We start from the raw sequence: 14,096 nt of genomic DNA, 5'->3' as shown, positions 1-14,096 counted from the left end.
CAAGGAGGATCCTCATTGTAAAAGTGGAGATAAGGCGAGGCGGCCCCTCTTGAAAGATAATCAGGATCCATCAAAAGTGGGACAAAGTGTTAAATAATCCACTCGCTTGTGAAGATAATGAAGAGTTAAGGAAGCAAGAATGAAGGTATGGATATATATCACCGGCAATATGTAGAGCACCTTGCAGGTCACGTTAGCGCCACTCCCCACTTGTTGCCAGGCAGGATTTGTCGAGGCGCCTCTGACACCAAGGAAAGGACAGGAAGAGCCAATATTAAAACATGTATTGTTACATGTATTTTTATTGCAGGCTTTTATAAGTAATCCCTTTTTTGTCACAGTTAGTTGTTTCCAGAACCGTCTGTGATAAGTGAAGTCAAATTCCTTGTTTATAAATGTAATATTTTTGCAGTTGGAACAAAGAAAGCCTGTTTACAATCCTATAAATATGTTTTTTAACATTATTAGAGCCTTCTAGACATGCAATAACAGCCCTATAGTCACCTTTACACTACCATTACCCAATATAGTAGAATTAATACAAGAAAATAACACATATAAGACATAGAAAATCCATTTATGGCCTTCTAAATATGTTTTTTAACATTATTAGGGCCCTCTCAACATTAAATAACAGCCCTATAGTCACCTTTACACTAGTATTACCCAATATTGTAGACTTAATATGAGAAAATAAGACATATAAGACATCAAAAATCTATTTATGGCCTTCTAAATAAATTTTTTAACATTATTAGAGCCCTCTCAACATGAAATAACAGCCCTATAGTCACAATTATACTAGTATTACCCAATATATTAGACCTAATATGAGAACATAAGACATATAAGACATAGAAAACCCATTTACGACCTTCTAAATATGTTTTTAACATGATTAGAGCCCTCTCAACATGAAATAACAGCCCTATAGTCACAATTACTCTAGTATTACCCACTATAGTAGACTTAATACGAGAAAATGAGACATATCAGACATAGAAAACTTGTTTACAACCTTCTAAATAAGTTTTTTAACAATTTTAGAGCTGTCTAGACCTGAAATAACAAATCTATCATCACCTTTACACACCAATTACCCAATATAAAAGAAATAATATCAGAAAATAAGAAATATAAGACATAGAAAACCTTTTTATAACTTTATAAATATGTTTTTAACATTATTAAAGCCCTCTAGGCATGATATAACACCCCTAAACTTATATTACCCCATATAGTATACATAATACGAGAAAATAAGACATAGAAAACCTGTTTATGACCTTCTAAATACGTTTGTTAACATTATTAGAGCCCTCTAGACATGAAACAACACTGCTATAGTCACATTTACACTCTGATTACCCAATATATTTGACATCAAAAAGGAAATAACAAAAGTAAGACACAAATAAGACTCGTGCTCCGGTGTGTTGCTAGGTGAGCAGAGTCAAACGATGTCGGGAGAGATAATTCAAACCTGCAATAAAAGTCAGTTGGTTTTGTGTCTTACAGGAACATTACTGATACCTAGTGACCAGTCTAGCACACTACATCATCCTCTTTTTAATGTTTTATAGCCTAATTTGCTTAAATATGCATATATTTAGACTAATACTAGACCACCATATAGTATAATTTATTTTATTTAATTTAATATATGAAAAAAAACATGGTAAGAGTGAAGTTGTGTACTGGTGAGGGACAACAATGACACTACTCTGTATTCTATACAAAATACAGAGAAAGAAAGCTTTACTTAACCACAGCACTACCTGCTGGCTCTAGAAGTACTGCAAGTGAGTACTTGCCAGTAAACATGCTTAATAATGAGAATATTTTGGAGGATTAGAGAGGCTTTAGGAGCATTCATTAGAGCCAGTGTTCAAGCTAAGTTTTCCAACGGTATTTTTTTTGTCGTGATACATGGGAGAAATACAGTAAGACATATCAATCTCTCTGTCGTCACGCTACTGGAAGTGGCTACTTATCTTCTTTTAGCTTGAGTGCGAAGGGCTCCAGTTTCTTTGCTGCACACTTCCTGTTAACGTGTGTCGACCGACACCTGTGTCCATCATTGTCACATTGACATGTAACAAGTTTTAGCCGTGGTCAACAAACGAGTCGGATTGCAAAATCCTGATCATTAGCTGGGCCGTATGCATCTTTAAGTACGCATCCTATCCAGGAGGAAGATATTTCAACATATTACGTAAAAGGGGCTTGACAGGAAGTCTCGATACGAGGGATGTAGATTGCTGGGTCATCACTGATGTTTGCATTATTTTGACCTCTCATTAATATTCGGACACTGCAGCAAAAAAAAAAAAGCTCCATGTGAAGGCATTCCGCCTGAGCCTCCTCATCCCTCCCTGAGGTGTGGTGCTGATTTATGAATGAGCTCTTACGCAACTACAACACACACGTACACACACACTGAATACAGACGACGGATTGGATGGAAGCGGGGTGGTGATGACATACTGTATTGTTTAAAAAAAAGGTACACCCTGGACTGGTGGCCAGTCATAATTTACCTCACAATTACACATTTTAATGACAAAATTATTATTTTCCCTATATTATGACATTCTAGTAATCTTTTGATTTAATTATTTAAAAATTACTCCAGATTTTTTAAATTTTGCTATGTTTTTTTAAACAGATTTTTGTTATCTTGTTTTTAAAAGGTGACAATTAAAAAAACAGCTGTGGGCTGCACTTTCAACATCATTACTCCAACCTGTGCTTTATCCAGAAGATGCCCAGTGGGATACATAGTCGTTTCCTGCAAACCGCAAAAAATAAAATCAATTAGGGGGTAAAAAAAAATGCAATTTCCCATATTCTCTATAATTGCAACTACATTTGGTGCTTCATCCATAAAATGCCCAGTGGGATACGTGGTAGTTACCCACCATTTAAGCCACCTCAGGCGTCAGGTGTTGCCATCTGTCACCATGCCCGACAAAATGTGGGATGCTGGTATCATCATCATCATCGTCGGCACGCAATTACACACCGGCACAGCAGGTTGGGAAATCCTCCAAAAGACAAGCAATGAGTTAATAATTAGTCAGTGTATTTTTCAGAATGGCTTCTTTGCAAGCCCACTCAAACAGCGGCTGGGCGGTTACCATGGGAACCAGGTTGTAAAGTGTTGTGAAACCATGCTTTGCACACACACATATTTAGTCATCGAGTACACAAACAAGATTACATACCTCCGTCTTATTGGCAAGACCTGCATGTGGCGCCGCCTAGTGGTAGTCTGTGGAACAGCAGTGATTGTTGTAGGTACTGGAAGAATCTATTTGACTTGAATTCACCTTGAAATCCTCAGTAGATTTCCTTGTCTTCAAAATGAATGGCATTAAAACATAATGGCTCCATCCAGTGGTGGGATTGTGTACTACACCACAGCTTCATATCAGGAGAAGCACAGCATAGAGGGAGAGGAGCCACCTGGATGGCCCAGCAAGGTGCACTGTATTCAGACACACGCTCCGAGCAGTTCATTTAATACAAGTAGCTACAACTTATTTTTGCTAAAATCATACCACATATAAAAAATGGTTAAAAAAAGACATAAGCTGTGTGTATTAAAAGTAGGACAGCTTTAATGCAAGATGATTTCGTACCAGTACGCTCCTGGTCAATGATACTCTATATGAACACGTTATTTGCCTTTTAAGACTGTAGTGAGGAGGGTGTCATTCTCTGTCCATGCATTTAAATAGCAACACAACAGGGGAGGAGGAAGAGGAGAAACAAAAAAAAAAGAGGCTAACACACATCAAACGCTTGTTAACAAAAAAGGAAAACAAGTCACCCAAAAGGGTTTGCAACAGTAGATCTTCTTCTTTCCAAAGATTTGGACTTGTTTTTTTTCTTCAGTCAAATTCTGATGCTGTTTCGGAGTACATGTGGTGGATCACATTCAGTCGCCTTCTATACTTCAGTGTTGTTCGCGTACATCTTGGTCCATGCCCGAGCTGCGGGATGACAGAAAATTAGCATTTCTACCGCATTGTATCATAAAATCATTCATTCATTCATTTTCTGCTGGAGCCTATCCCAGCTGTCTTTGGGCACTAACCCCTAACCACTCAATCACCTTGCAGCCCCACTTCCAGGGTGTTAGACATAATATGTTTAGGCCATGTTCGATCCACTTAATAGTACGAGTGTCATGGGACAGCCAACTCACGAGACGAGACGATAGACGGGATCGTGTTCAGGATTTTGGTCGATGGGCAAAATTCATTCATTCATTTATTTTCTACTGCTTATCCATCACCAGGGTCGTGGGGGGTGCTGGAGCCTATCCCAGCTGTCTTCAGGCGAGAGACGGGGTACACCCTGGACTGGTGGCCAGCCAATCACAGGGCACATATAGACAAACAACCATTCACATTCACATTCATACCTATGGACAATTTGGAGTCGCTAATTAACCTAGCATGTTTTTGGAATGTGGGAGGAAATCCACGCATGCACGGGGAGAACATGCAAACTACACACAGAGATGGCCGAGGGTGGAATTGAACCCTGCTCTCCTCGGTGTGAGGTCTGCACGCTAACCACTCGCCCGCCGTGCAGCCTCATAAAATCCTTCATTCATTTTCTACCGCTTTTTCCTCATGAGGGTTGTGGGGGGTGCTGGAGCCTATCCCAGCTGTCTTCGGGTGAGAGGCGGGGTACACCCTGGACTGGTGGCCAGCCAATCACAGGGCACATATAGACAAACAACCATTCACACTCACATTCATACCTATGGACAATTTGGAGTCGCCAATTAACCTAGCATGTTTTTGGAATGTGGGAGGAAACCCACGGGGAGAACATGCAAACTCCACACAGAGATGGCCGAGGGTGGAATTGAACCCTGGTCTCCTAGCTGTGAGGTCTGTGTGCTAACCACTTGGTCGCCGTGCAGCCTCATAAAATCCTAATACACATAACCCAATGTGTTGAGGGAGGATGCCGACCTGTTTCGATGGCGATGCCTTCATTTTTCTTCCATTGCTCTGCGACGTCGTTTGCCAGGGGGTCGTCGGGATTGGGCGCGCTTAATAACGCCTGGATGGAGAGCAGCACTGTACGGATTTGCAGGGCCGGAGACCACTTGTCTGGACGACAACAAAAAAAAGGGATTATCCGCTTCTTTACAAACATATCTGACATTGACTTCCATACCTTTCAAAATGTCTAAGCATATTCTCCCCAGTCTGTCCACGTTGGGGTGGTAGATTTTGGTCATGAATCGCACTTTGGGCGCCGCCATGGGGTACTCCTCCGGGAGAAATAGTTCAAGTTTAAATGTGCCCCCTTCAAAGGGAGAGTCTTTCGGTCCACCGATGTAGACGTGGAAGTAGCGAGCGTTCTCCTCGTCTGGAGTGGCCGCGATGCCGGGGACGGGCTCCAGCATCAACCGCTGCGTCTCCTGGGGACAGTCACACGTGACAAACATGTCCGAAGCGCTGCGTCGGGAATGAAAGTACCCAGAAGTAGCTAAGCGTGGCAAGCTAACAGATACAAATGTATTTCATTGAAACCTGGAATTAGAAAAATAATGAATGTTTTTTTTGTGTGTTCATCAGATTAATCTGTTTTGAAATTAACTAATCATGTTTAAATTGTAATAATTTTTAATTATGTTTAAATTGTAATAATTTTTACTATATCTTATTAACAGAAGGATTAATTAATTTTATATTTATATAAGTGTAGCTGCTTTCAAAACATGCAATACTGCATATCAAATTACTACTGAATACATGAAATGGAACATAAAAAAAATATTTGTAATGAAGACATTGTGAATATAATATTATTAGATTATAAAATATTATAAAAATATGTATTATATTATAAAACTATATTAATATTATATTAACAGTGTGGCTGCTTTCAAAACATACAAATTACTACTGAATACATGAAATGGAACATTTTCAAAAGTATTTGTAATGAAGGCATTAACTTGTTAATATAATATTAATATAATATTTTATAAAAAATATTATGAAAATATTTAATTAATATATAAGAGTGTAACTGCATTCAAGACATACAATACTGTATATCAAATTACTACTGAATACATGAAATGGAACATTTTCAAAAATATTTGTAATATAATATTATAAAATATTATAAAAAAGTATATTATTATTATTATATAACATGATATACATGTATATAAATACAAAAATATTTGTAATGAAGACATTAACTTGAATATAATATTAATATTTTAATAAATATATTATAAAAAATATTGTAAAATATTATATTAATATTATATTCACAAGTTATATATTTTTAATAATATAATGTATTTTTAAAAATAGTAATATTATATAACAGTGCACTGCTTTCAAAACATGCAATACTGCATATCAAATTACTACTGAATACATGAAATGGAACATTTTCAAAAATATATTTATAACGAAAACATTAACTTGTGAAGGTATATGTTTAGTAGTCTGATATTAAAGATAGATGTGGGAGGTAACAGTTGCAAGTATCTGTGTTTATCACACACAGCCAAAAGAATATCAGCAAATGTAGCTTAGAGAATAGCAACTTCTGGGTCATTACATTGTTATTGTTGATGCGTGGCCGTGAACGCATCAGGCGGAGGAGTGTATATGTACACAGTACAGTTGCTGATGAAAAGTATTGCAGAGCCTTGCATTGACATACACAAAAATAATAATCATAATAGTAAGGGGAGGAAAAGGAGAACAATTTAGTTGAATAGCCCTGTTCTAGTAGCAGACAGAATCATTTGATTTTTAATGTCCATTTGCATGTGATTAGAAATATATTAGCATTGGCAGCAAAATGTGTGGGGATATTACGAATTATAGCACAATCGCACAGCATTAGCATAACCGTTTGGTATAAATAGGTTATCCTGAGTCACAAGGGTTTGTGTTATGTTTCGCTGATCTTTGGTATGCAAATCGTTGTTAAATCCTGTTAAACTTGATCAAAAGCTGCAAGAAATGTAGCGGAAGCGAATGATGGTACTGACTGGCGGGCCTGGCCCTGCAAGAGGAGGAGACACACTCGCCATCAATTGGGAGTTTCTGTTCGCCATGATCTTTATATAAAGGCTTTGTCGACATATCAATCGAACAGTGAGCACATAAACACAACACAACACAATCGTCTCGTGCAAAGCAAAGCGACCATCACAGCCACATTTGCTAACCTAGCTTACTTTCATTTGTGGAACTCAATAGTTCCACTAGAAATGTGTCATTGTGTAATTGCAGTCTAGATATAATTTAAATAAATGATACAAGTACAATATTGACGGATATGCTGAGCGGAGGAGGGGGAACGGAAGTAGCAAACAAAACATTGCGCTAGATCCATCCTAGCCATAACTATAGCTAGCACTGGGCTAACCGTGCTAACGTTAATGTCCGAGGGCAGTAAATATGAACACACAATTTTTAAAAAAGGACACAACAAGGAGCTTCACAAAAGCTCATTCATGTGCAATGTCAGGAAAAAAAAATTAAAGAGTACCTTAACAATCCTACGAGGCAAACCGGCCATCTTGTGTTGGCTATTGTATTTTCAGCCGCGCAGTCGCCTTCCCTTCGGGCTGGATTGACTGGACTGCCGGGGCGGGGCTGACCACGCCCACTTCCGGTGTCACATGACGTGGGCTAATGTCGCCTCCCTGGAATTTTGATTATTTTTTCTTTTATCTACGTATTTTATCTACGTATTTACTTTTAATGTTTAATGTTTGCTTTTATACGATTCCAAATTGGCCATAGGTATGAATGTGAGTGTGAATGAGTGTTTGTCTATATGAGGTTGACAAAAGCAAATAGTCATCTATCAATAAATCACTGCTTTGTATGCTCTCAATTTTCTTGCATTTCCTGGTTTCAGTTTCAAGTTCAATCTGTGCAGTGCAGATTAAGGAAGAAATATAACAGTTTATCGAGTATTTCAAATTGGGTAGGGGCACAAAAAAATCCTGCAATAACAGAAAATAATTGGGGCACAAAAAATCCTGCAATAACAGAAAATTATTGAGAAGCACTGCCATCAATGTATATTGCTGGATGTGGTCGTAAATGTACATACTGCACCTCATTAATTTAATTGTGTACTATGTATTAGTTATGTTTTAAGTATCACATGACATTTTATTAGTGGATTATTGCAGCCTTCGCCTCCCAAAAATTAAAAATTAACATATATGCACAAAGCTGACAGTTTATTACACACAGAAACATGAGCAGAAGATAGTTATTTTTATTTATTACATAATTATCTGTCCTTTGGAGGATCCTTCTTTATGCGTCTCATGTGGTACCTGTAAATAGTGAAAATGGTATTGAGTAAGACATTTTATTTATTTACTAATTGTGCCCGATGTATTTACTTACTGTCCTACTGGATACCAGCGGTGTTTGGTGGTATAAAACACCTTGCTCAGCTCCTCTATGGTGGGACCTTTTTTGTCCCTCAGTACCTCCTTACTCAGGTGCACCTTCAGAACCTGGTCGTGGTTCTCGGGCATGTTGCTAACCCTCTCGATAGGCTGCAAAGATGCCACAAGAGAAGGTTTGCCACCATTTATGACACATGCAATGATTGTGATGGAAGTGATGCACGTCTATGAAACAGTGGTGTCTCCTACCTGGGTGAGCTCATATGGAATGTCCACGGATGGGTGGTAACACACCACGGTGCTTCCATCTGAGGTCAAACCAATCTCCACGTCACTGAAAAAACAAAATAAATTCTTATTGCACATATCACAATAACCCCGTATTGAATCTGCATGGAGAACTCTGTCAACAACAAACCTGCACTCATCTATTGAAGGGCCACGGATATTGGAGGCTTCCCGAAATGGAACCGAACACGCTGAAAAGAGAGAACACAATGAAGAAAGTACATTTTTCATATTTAAAAGCCCTGTTTACTTTATACCAACTTTAGTCGTCCAACGTTTAGCATCAATGTCAAGCTAGCTAGCTAGCTAGCTGTTAGTTTTGTTCCGTTCGGCAGAATAGGACAAGACAGGCATTTCACACAAACATACCAACAACTCCTTTTCAAATACATACAAACATATCTTCTTTTACGGAAATAGTACTTACATTGAACGTGCCGAAATTTACAGTAGTTTAAAAGTCTGTTTATTTTGCTCAAATGACCGGACGCCATGTTGGTATTTCCTTTCCAGTTTGGATACCGGTAGATGACTTCCGGGTTCGCTGGTGAAACAGTTCCGCACAACAATGGTTCCGCGAATTACTCATCATTGAATCATTATACAGGATTCGGAGTACAGTAATAATGAATTGTTTTTGTAATTAAGAAAGAAATTATTAATCCGACGTCATATTATACTTCACATCTTGTGTGCGTCTTTGTTTGACTTCCGGGTTTGCTAACGGAACACATAGCAGCCAGGAAGAAAGGGCTGGTCCATTCATAAGACCTGCCTTCACTTCCATGAGCGTAAATGCAATATTTAAACAAAAGGTGATTTCACGATGAAAATGCTTCATGTAAAAAATTTATTAAAGCAATCAAAAATTTATTATTATTAAGCAATTTATTAAGCAATCAACCATCTGTTGTGAATTTTCCTAATGAACCATTATACAGAAAAACACAAAAGCTAAAAAGCAGAATAACACAAATGCTATCACTTGTGGAACATCTGACACATTAGTTTATAAAAGTGCTACAAAGCAAAGATGTGTTTGTAAGTGTGTCATGTTTTTTGGCTTCCTTCGCCATGCTCAAGTTAAACCTGCCTCTGGCCAAGTTTAATTTAAGTCTTGATCTAGACCTGGTCTCGTCTCCCTACAAGACAGGAGATTATTTAACTCAAGACAAGGACAAATCTGAGAAAGCCGTTTTAGTAAATCCTGGTTTAGGTATTAATCCCTGGAAGGATGTAATAAAAAAAAGAAGAAATGGTCTAAAGTCAGTGTTATTCTTATAAATTTAAAACATGTAAAGGAAAAAAGGTAAATATTCATAACAAAAAACATCAACCAAATACAAAGTTTACATATTTAAACCAGGTTTTTATGTAAATTGGTTATTCAACAACATCTCCCATGTATGCAATATTAGTTACATGTACACATTTGTACAAATTAATTGATTATCTATTCCAGTTGACTTTGGGTGAGATTCATCCCTAAGGACAATTTAGAGTCTCCAATTAACCTTCTTTGAGTGAAGTAATGCTCATTTCATCGTGAACGGACGTCACTGTAATGGAAGCCATTTATTTACATTTCCAAGCGGTGGTTTCGTTACTAGGAAGTGTCCATTCGTGCTGCGGCGGCGTGTGATCCTGCGTTCACCACCAAGCGCTCACGACTCCCAAACACCTCAGCCACTAGAAGTAACAAACACAAGAGCGTGATTAATGAAACGGAATGTTCTCCCGGGAAATAAAAAGTTTTTGTCATACCAGCTGCAGAGTCACTTATATCCCAAACTCGTAAGCCCTCTTTTTGTCCTCCAAAGGCGTAAGTGAAGGGTCGATCGGGGCAGCATGACGCGCAGAACAGCACACCCTACACACACATCCATTAAGTGTCAATAAGTGGATGGATGGTGACCGTGACACTGTAAATTCTTACCATTTTCATGTCTCTGGAATGCACCACTTTGGGTTTGTCGCCTAAAATGTCCCAAATCTTAACATGTTTGTCTGCCGATGACGTGACCAAGCATCCTTTAATCTGGCTGCTGAGAGACAAACCTTAAAAAAAAAAACACACACACACATGTCATGTATACATGTAGAGGACAACAATGCAACCCACCTGATAAAACCCACCTGACACTTCCTCATCATGCGCCTTGAGTGTGAAAACGGGTTTATCAGAGCGAGCGTCCAGACAGTAGACAAAGCCGTCATCCGTGCTGGCCTTAAACACAAACACGCCATCAGCTGTTTCTAATATTCCGACTTCCCTGTGGCGATATGAGCTCTTACCAGGAAGTTACACGGCGAAAAATGGTTCCACGCAACACGCTCGACTTGACCGCTGAATCTCCACGTGCGGTAACTGCTGTCCGGGCTGCGGCAGTCGTACAGCAGCGCTGTCCTGACAGAGCGCAAAACACGGCTTTCAAACTTGCTGTGATTGGTAAACAAGACATTAGATGGCAGAATTACTTGTCGTAGGATCCGGAAAGAAGAGTCTGCGCCTCGAAAGGGTGGAAAGCGAGCGTTTGGACCTTGAATATAAGAGCAATAGATAAGTAGGAGTGGTTATACACACATGAATTCACTTCTGTCTTACTTTATCAGTGTGTCTGCGGAGGGTGGTGGCTGGTTTGCCCTGAGATAGATCCCACAGTATGACGGTGTCGTCTGCTGATGCACTGGCTAAGACGTTCCTATCAAGGAAATAACACAAATTGCATAAAAAAAAATGTCTAAGTGGACATTTGTGCACACGTGCATTCACATTGTGGAGGAATTAGGCCACCAATGTGCCTCACTTACTCACCTGACCAGTATGTTCCAGGATAAATCCAGTACAGCATCCGTGTGTCCCTCCACGGGTTCTGCCGCCGCTGCTGCACCCTGCAGTCAAGAATCGGGTAAATAAAACAACACATATATTTTTTGACATATATTTTAAAAAAAATACCTTCTTGCCCTTTTTTTTCTTCTTCCCCGCCTTTTTGCTGCCCAGCGTGAAGGCAGGCTCCAAACAGTCCACCACGTCCAGGTCCCACACGTCAATCTGTGGCGTCATGTTGCCCACAGCAGCGTAGTTACCTGGGAAGGGTCACATCATAAACATAATAATAACAAATAAAATAATAATAAAAAATAAATAACAAAAAAATAACATCGACCTTTTATTTATTTTACACATAAATTTGTAAATTTACAATTAGTTATTTTGCATTTTTTTACATTCTGTTTCATATGGATTTTTTTAATATGAACATCATTCAGTGTTTCGGTGAATGTTCAATCATAAAATAATAACAATATACAGTATTTTTTAAATTAATTTATATAAAATAAACAATACACATTAAAGAGAAAATATTTCATATATTATTACACACACATTATTAAATCATAATTATTTTAAACGTATTATTCTTTAAATACTGATTTCCAGAGATGGAAAATTAATTTTTATATATTTTACAAATAAATGTATTTAAATTAATTTATTCTTGGACTTGAACTATGGACTTGGGGACAGAGGTTGGATTAAAATTTGAAAAACAATATTATTTTACAAATAGTTAATTTAAATTAAAATGTGTTTAAAAATAACTATTTTTGTAAAATAAATATTATTTTACAAATAGTTAATTTAAATTAAAATGTGTTTAAAAATAACTATTTTTGTAAAATAAATATTATTTTACAAATAGTTAATTTAAATAAAAATGTGTTTAAAAATAACTATTTTTGTAAAATAAATATTATTTTACAAATAGTTAATTTAAATAGAAATGTGTTTAAAAATAACTATTTTTGTAAAATAAATATTATTTTACAAATAGTTAATTTAAATAAAAAATGTGTTTAAAAATAACTATTTTTGTAATTCATTTTATATAAACTTGAGACTTTCTTACATGCCGATTCTCCCGGGTTTGGATCAAAGTTGAGCCATTCGATGCTGAGAGGGTAAGCCGGCAGCAGAATGTCATGGTGAACATACAGAGAGTCCTCCTCTGCATTATAAACTGCAAAAGAAATGATTGATCGATTAGAGCGACGCCAATTAGGGGGAATGTGTTGAAGCTACTGTATTTTACTGTAAATCTCCAGGTTGCAGCAGTCCTTCTCCGCCCTGCCAGCCAGGATGAGGTTGTCCGTGGGTTTAATCTGGAAGTCACCTCTCTCATACTGGTCCTACACATGTAAACAGCAGCCATGTTAGGCAGTGTTTAGCAGAATTGAAAAATGGCGGTAATGGACATGTCAGACTCACAGTATCTTTAATCGTTATGTAAGGATCCTCTGCATTTGAGCTGAACACTGTAAGCCCTGCTAGGCTTTCGCCAAGGTTGGTTGTTTCTACATTGAAACCACAAAAGAACACGGTTATTAACTCAAAACAGACAAAAAATAATTAAGAACTAACTTACCTATATCTTCTTCATCATATTTATCCAGGCCGTATTCCGCTAGCTCATCCTCATCCTCATCTAATCCTCGGTTTTCTTCCCTTTCAGCAAAGGCAGCATCCACTATATCGTTCACACTCTGATCAGCAACAATACCAGCATCAACCTCGTCGTCTTCTTCTTCATCATCATCTGCTGCTTGCTCCCTGGTTTAAATTAACAATGTAAATTAATACACAATTATTAATAGCAGTGTTAATAATAGCATTACAACATACCCGAGCTCCTCCTTTGCCTCATTGATGATGCGTTGCAGCTCCTCTTGGCTCAACTCGACCTGTATAATAATTAATTTTATTAAACAAATAAGCACTGACATAATAGATATTTAACAACATATTTATAGAACTGTCATCATTAAAAACAACTAATGAAATGTCCAACTCTACCTAGTTGACAGTTTAGCAGCCCACAGAGTAACATTAGCTAGCTAACGACGCGCCTACTTACTTTATCCGGGGTTTCCTTCGCAGCGCCTCGCTTCACCCAGGCGACACAAGTTATCTGAGAACTCATGTTTTATTACCTAAATTTGCAAATGTAAATAAATTTAGTTTAAAAAAAAACAAGCGTCAAAAGGCGGCGTCCACACAAAACTTTACATGTGAGTTTAAAGGGTCCTGTGTCGCGTGTTGGTGACGTCATCGGCGAGCTCACAGGCAACTGCCTGATCAAAAGCGTGTAAGCACGATGGAAATAATACTTTTTTAATAAATTATGTGGCGTGTAAAATATTAGAAAGCGGGTAATTTAATGTAATTGTAACAGTATTACACATTACAGGCACCATGAATGAAATAATGGTGTACAAAAACTTTATTAAGTCTTCAAATGAGTGATCAAAATGGAAATGGTCTTATTTCTAATTCATAAAGATTTGCAGAATGCTGTGAAATTTCTGT

The 14,096-nt window shown here is 37.7% G+C and overlaps 3 protein-coding genes across 3 annotated transcripts; all 3 read right to left on the bottom strand.

The window, feature by feature from the left end:
* Positions 1-3,601: 3,601 nt before the first annotated feature.
* ube2nb (ubiquitin-conjugating enzyme E2Nb) lies at positions 3,602-7,703 on the bottom strand. Its single transcript, XM_058078293.2, has 4 exons — positions 7,555-7,703; positions 5,203-5,449; positions 4,995-5,135; positions 3,602-3,998 (listed from the first exon to the last, which is right to left on the bottom strand). Exons 1-4 carry the CDS (start codon positions 7,582-7,584, stop codon positions 3,955-3,957), a joined length of 462 nt encoding a protein of 153 aa, XP_057934276.1. The 5' UTR covers positions 7,585-7,703; the 3' UTR covers positions 3,602-3,954.
* A 489-nt stretch (positions 7,704-8,192) lies between these two features.
* mrpl42 (mitochondrial ribosomal protein L42) lies at positions 8,193-9,422 on the bottom strand. Its single transcript, XM_058078294.2, has 5 exons — positions 9,153-9,422; positions 8,856-8,916; positions 8,687-8,771; positions 8,433-8,587; positions 8,193-8,359 (listed from the first exon to the last, which is right to left on the bottom strand). The coding sequence occupies exons 1-5, from the start codon at positions 9,217-9,219 to the stop codon at positions 8,314-8,316; spliced, it is 414 nt and encodes a 137-aa protein (XP_057934277.2). The 5' UTR covers positions 9,220-9,422; the 3' UTR covers positions 8,193-8,313.
* A 139-nt stretch (positions 9,423-9,561) lies between these two features.
* pwp1 (PWP1 homolog, endonuclein) lies at positions 9,562-13,808 on the bottom strand. The gene is made up of 15 exons (XM_058078282.2): positions 13,645-13,808; positions 13,413-13,471; positions 13,156-13,340; positions 12,999-13,084; positions 12,823-12,919; positions 12,640-12,750; positions 11,685-11,815; positions 11,541-11,617; positions 11,331-11,427; positions 11,204-11,265; positions 11,021-11,132; positions 10,862-10,952; positions 10,662-10,783; positions 10,490-10,595; positions 9,562-10,414 (listed from the first exon to the last, which is right to left on the bottom strand). The coding sequence occupies exons 1-15, from the start codon at positions 13,708-13,710 to the stop codon at positions 10,332-10,334; spliced, it is 1,485 nt and encodes a 494-aa protein (XP_057934265.2). The 5' UTR covers positions 13,711-13,808; the 3' UTR covers positions 9,562-10,331.
* Positions 13,809-14,096: the final 288 nt, after the last annotated feature.

This window comes from Doryrhamphus excisus, linkage group LG2 (assembly GCF_037039965.1).
Source record: "Doryrhamphus excisus strain RoL-2023G ecotype Guam linkage group LG2, RoL_Dexc_Guam_v1.1, whole genome shotgun sequence".
Lineage (NCBI taxonomy): Eukaryota > Metazoa > Chordata > Actinopteri > Syngnathiformes > Syngnathidae > Doryrhamphus > Doryrhamphus excisus.
This window is presented reverse-complemented; position numbering and strand designations above follow the sequence as displayed.

Bases quoted from the DNA above. Each gene is read 5' to 3' on its own strand.
- ube2nb (XM_058078293.2), bottom strand. From the start codon at position 7,584: ATGGCCGGTTTGCCTCGTAGGATTGTTAAG. The intron at 5,450-7,554 runs GTACTCTTTAAT...GACTGTCCCCAG, and splicing joins TGCCTCGTAGGATTGTTAAG to GAGACGCAGCGGTTGATGCT. The intron at 3,999-4,994 runs GTCGGCATCCTC...GTCATCCCGCAG, and splicing joins AGGCATCGCCATCGAAACAG to CTCGGGCATGGACCAAGATG.
- mrpl42 (XM_058078294.2), bottom strand. From the start codon at position 9,219: ATGGCGTCCGGTCATTTGAGCAAAATAAACAGACTTTTAAACTACTGT. The intron at 8,772-8,855 runs GTTTGTTGTTGA...TTGTTTTTTCAG, and splicing joins CCTTCAATAGATGAGTGCAG to TGACGTGGAGATTGGTTTGA. The intron at 8,588-8,686 runs GTAGGAGACACC...GCATCTTTGCAG, and splicing joins TTCCATATGAGCTCACCCAG to CCTATCGAGAGGGTTAGCAA.
- pwp1 (XM_058078282.2), bottom strand. From the start codon at position 13,710: ATGAGTTCTCAGATAACTTGTGTCGCCTGGGTGAAGCGAGGCGCTGCG. The intron at 13,472-13,644 runs GTAAGTAGGCGC...ATTATTATACAG, and splicing joins CGAAGGAAACCCCGGATAAA to GTCGAGTTGAGCCAAGAGGA. The intron at 10,596-10,661 runs GTAAGAATTTAC...ATGTGTGTGTAG, and splicing joins ATTCCAGAGACATGAAAATG to GGTGTGCTGTTCTGCGCGTC.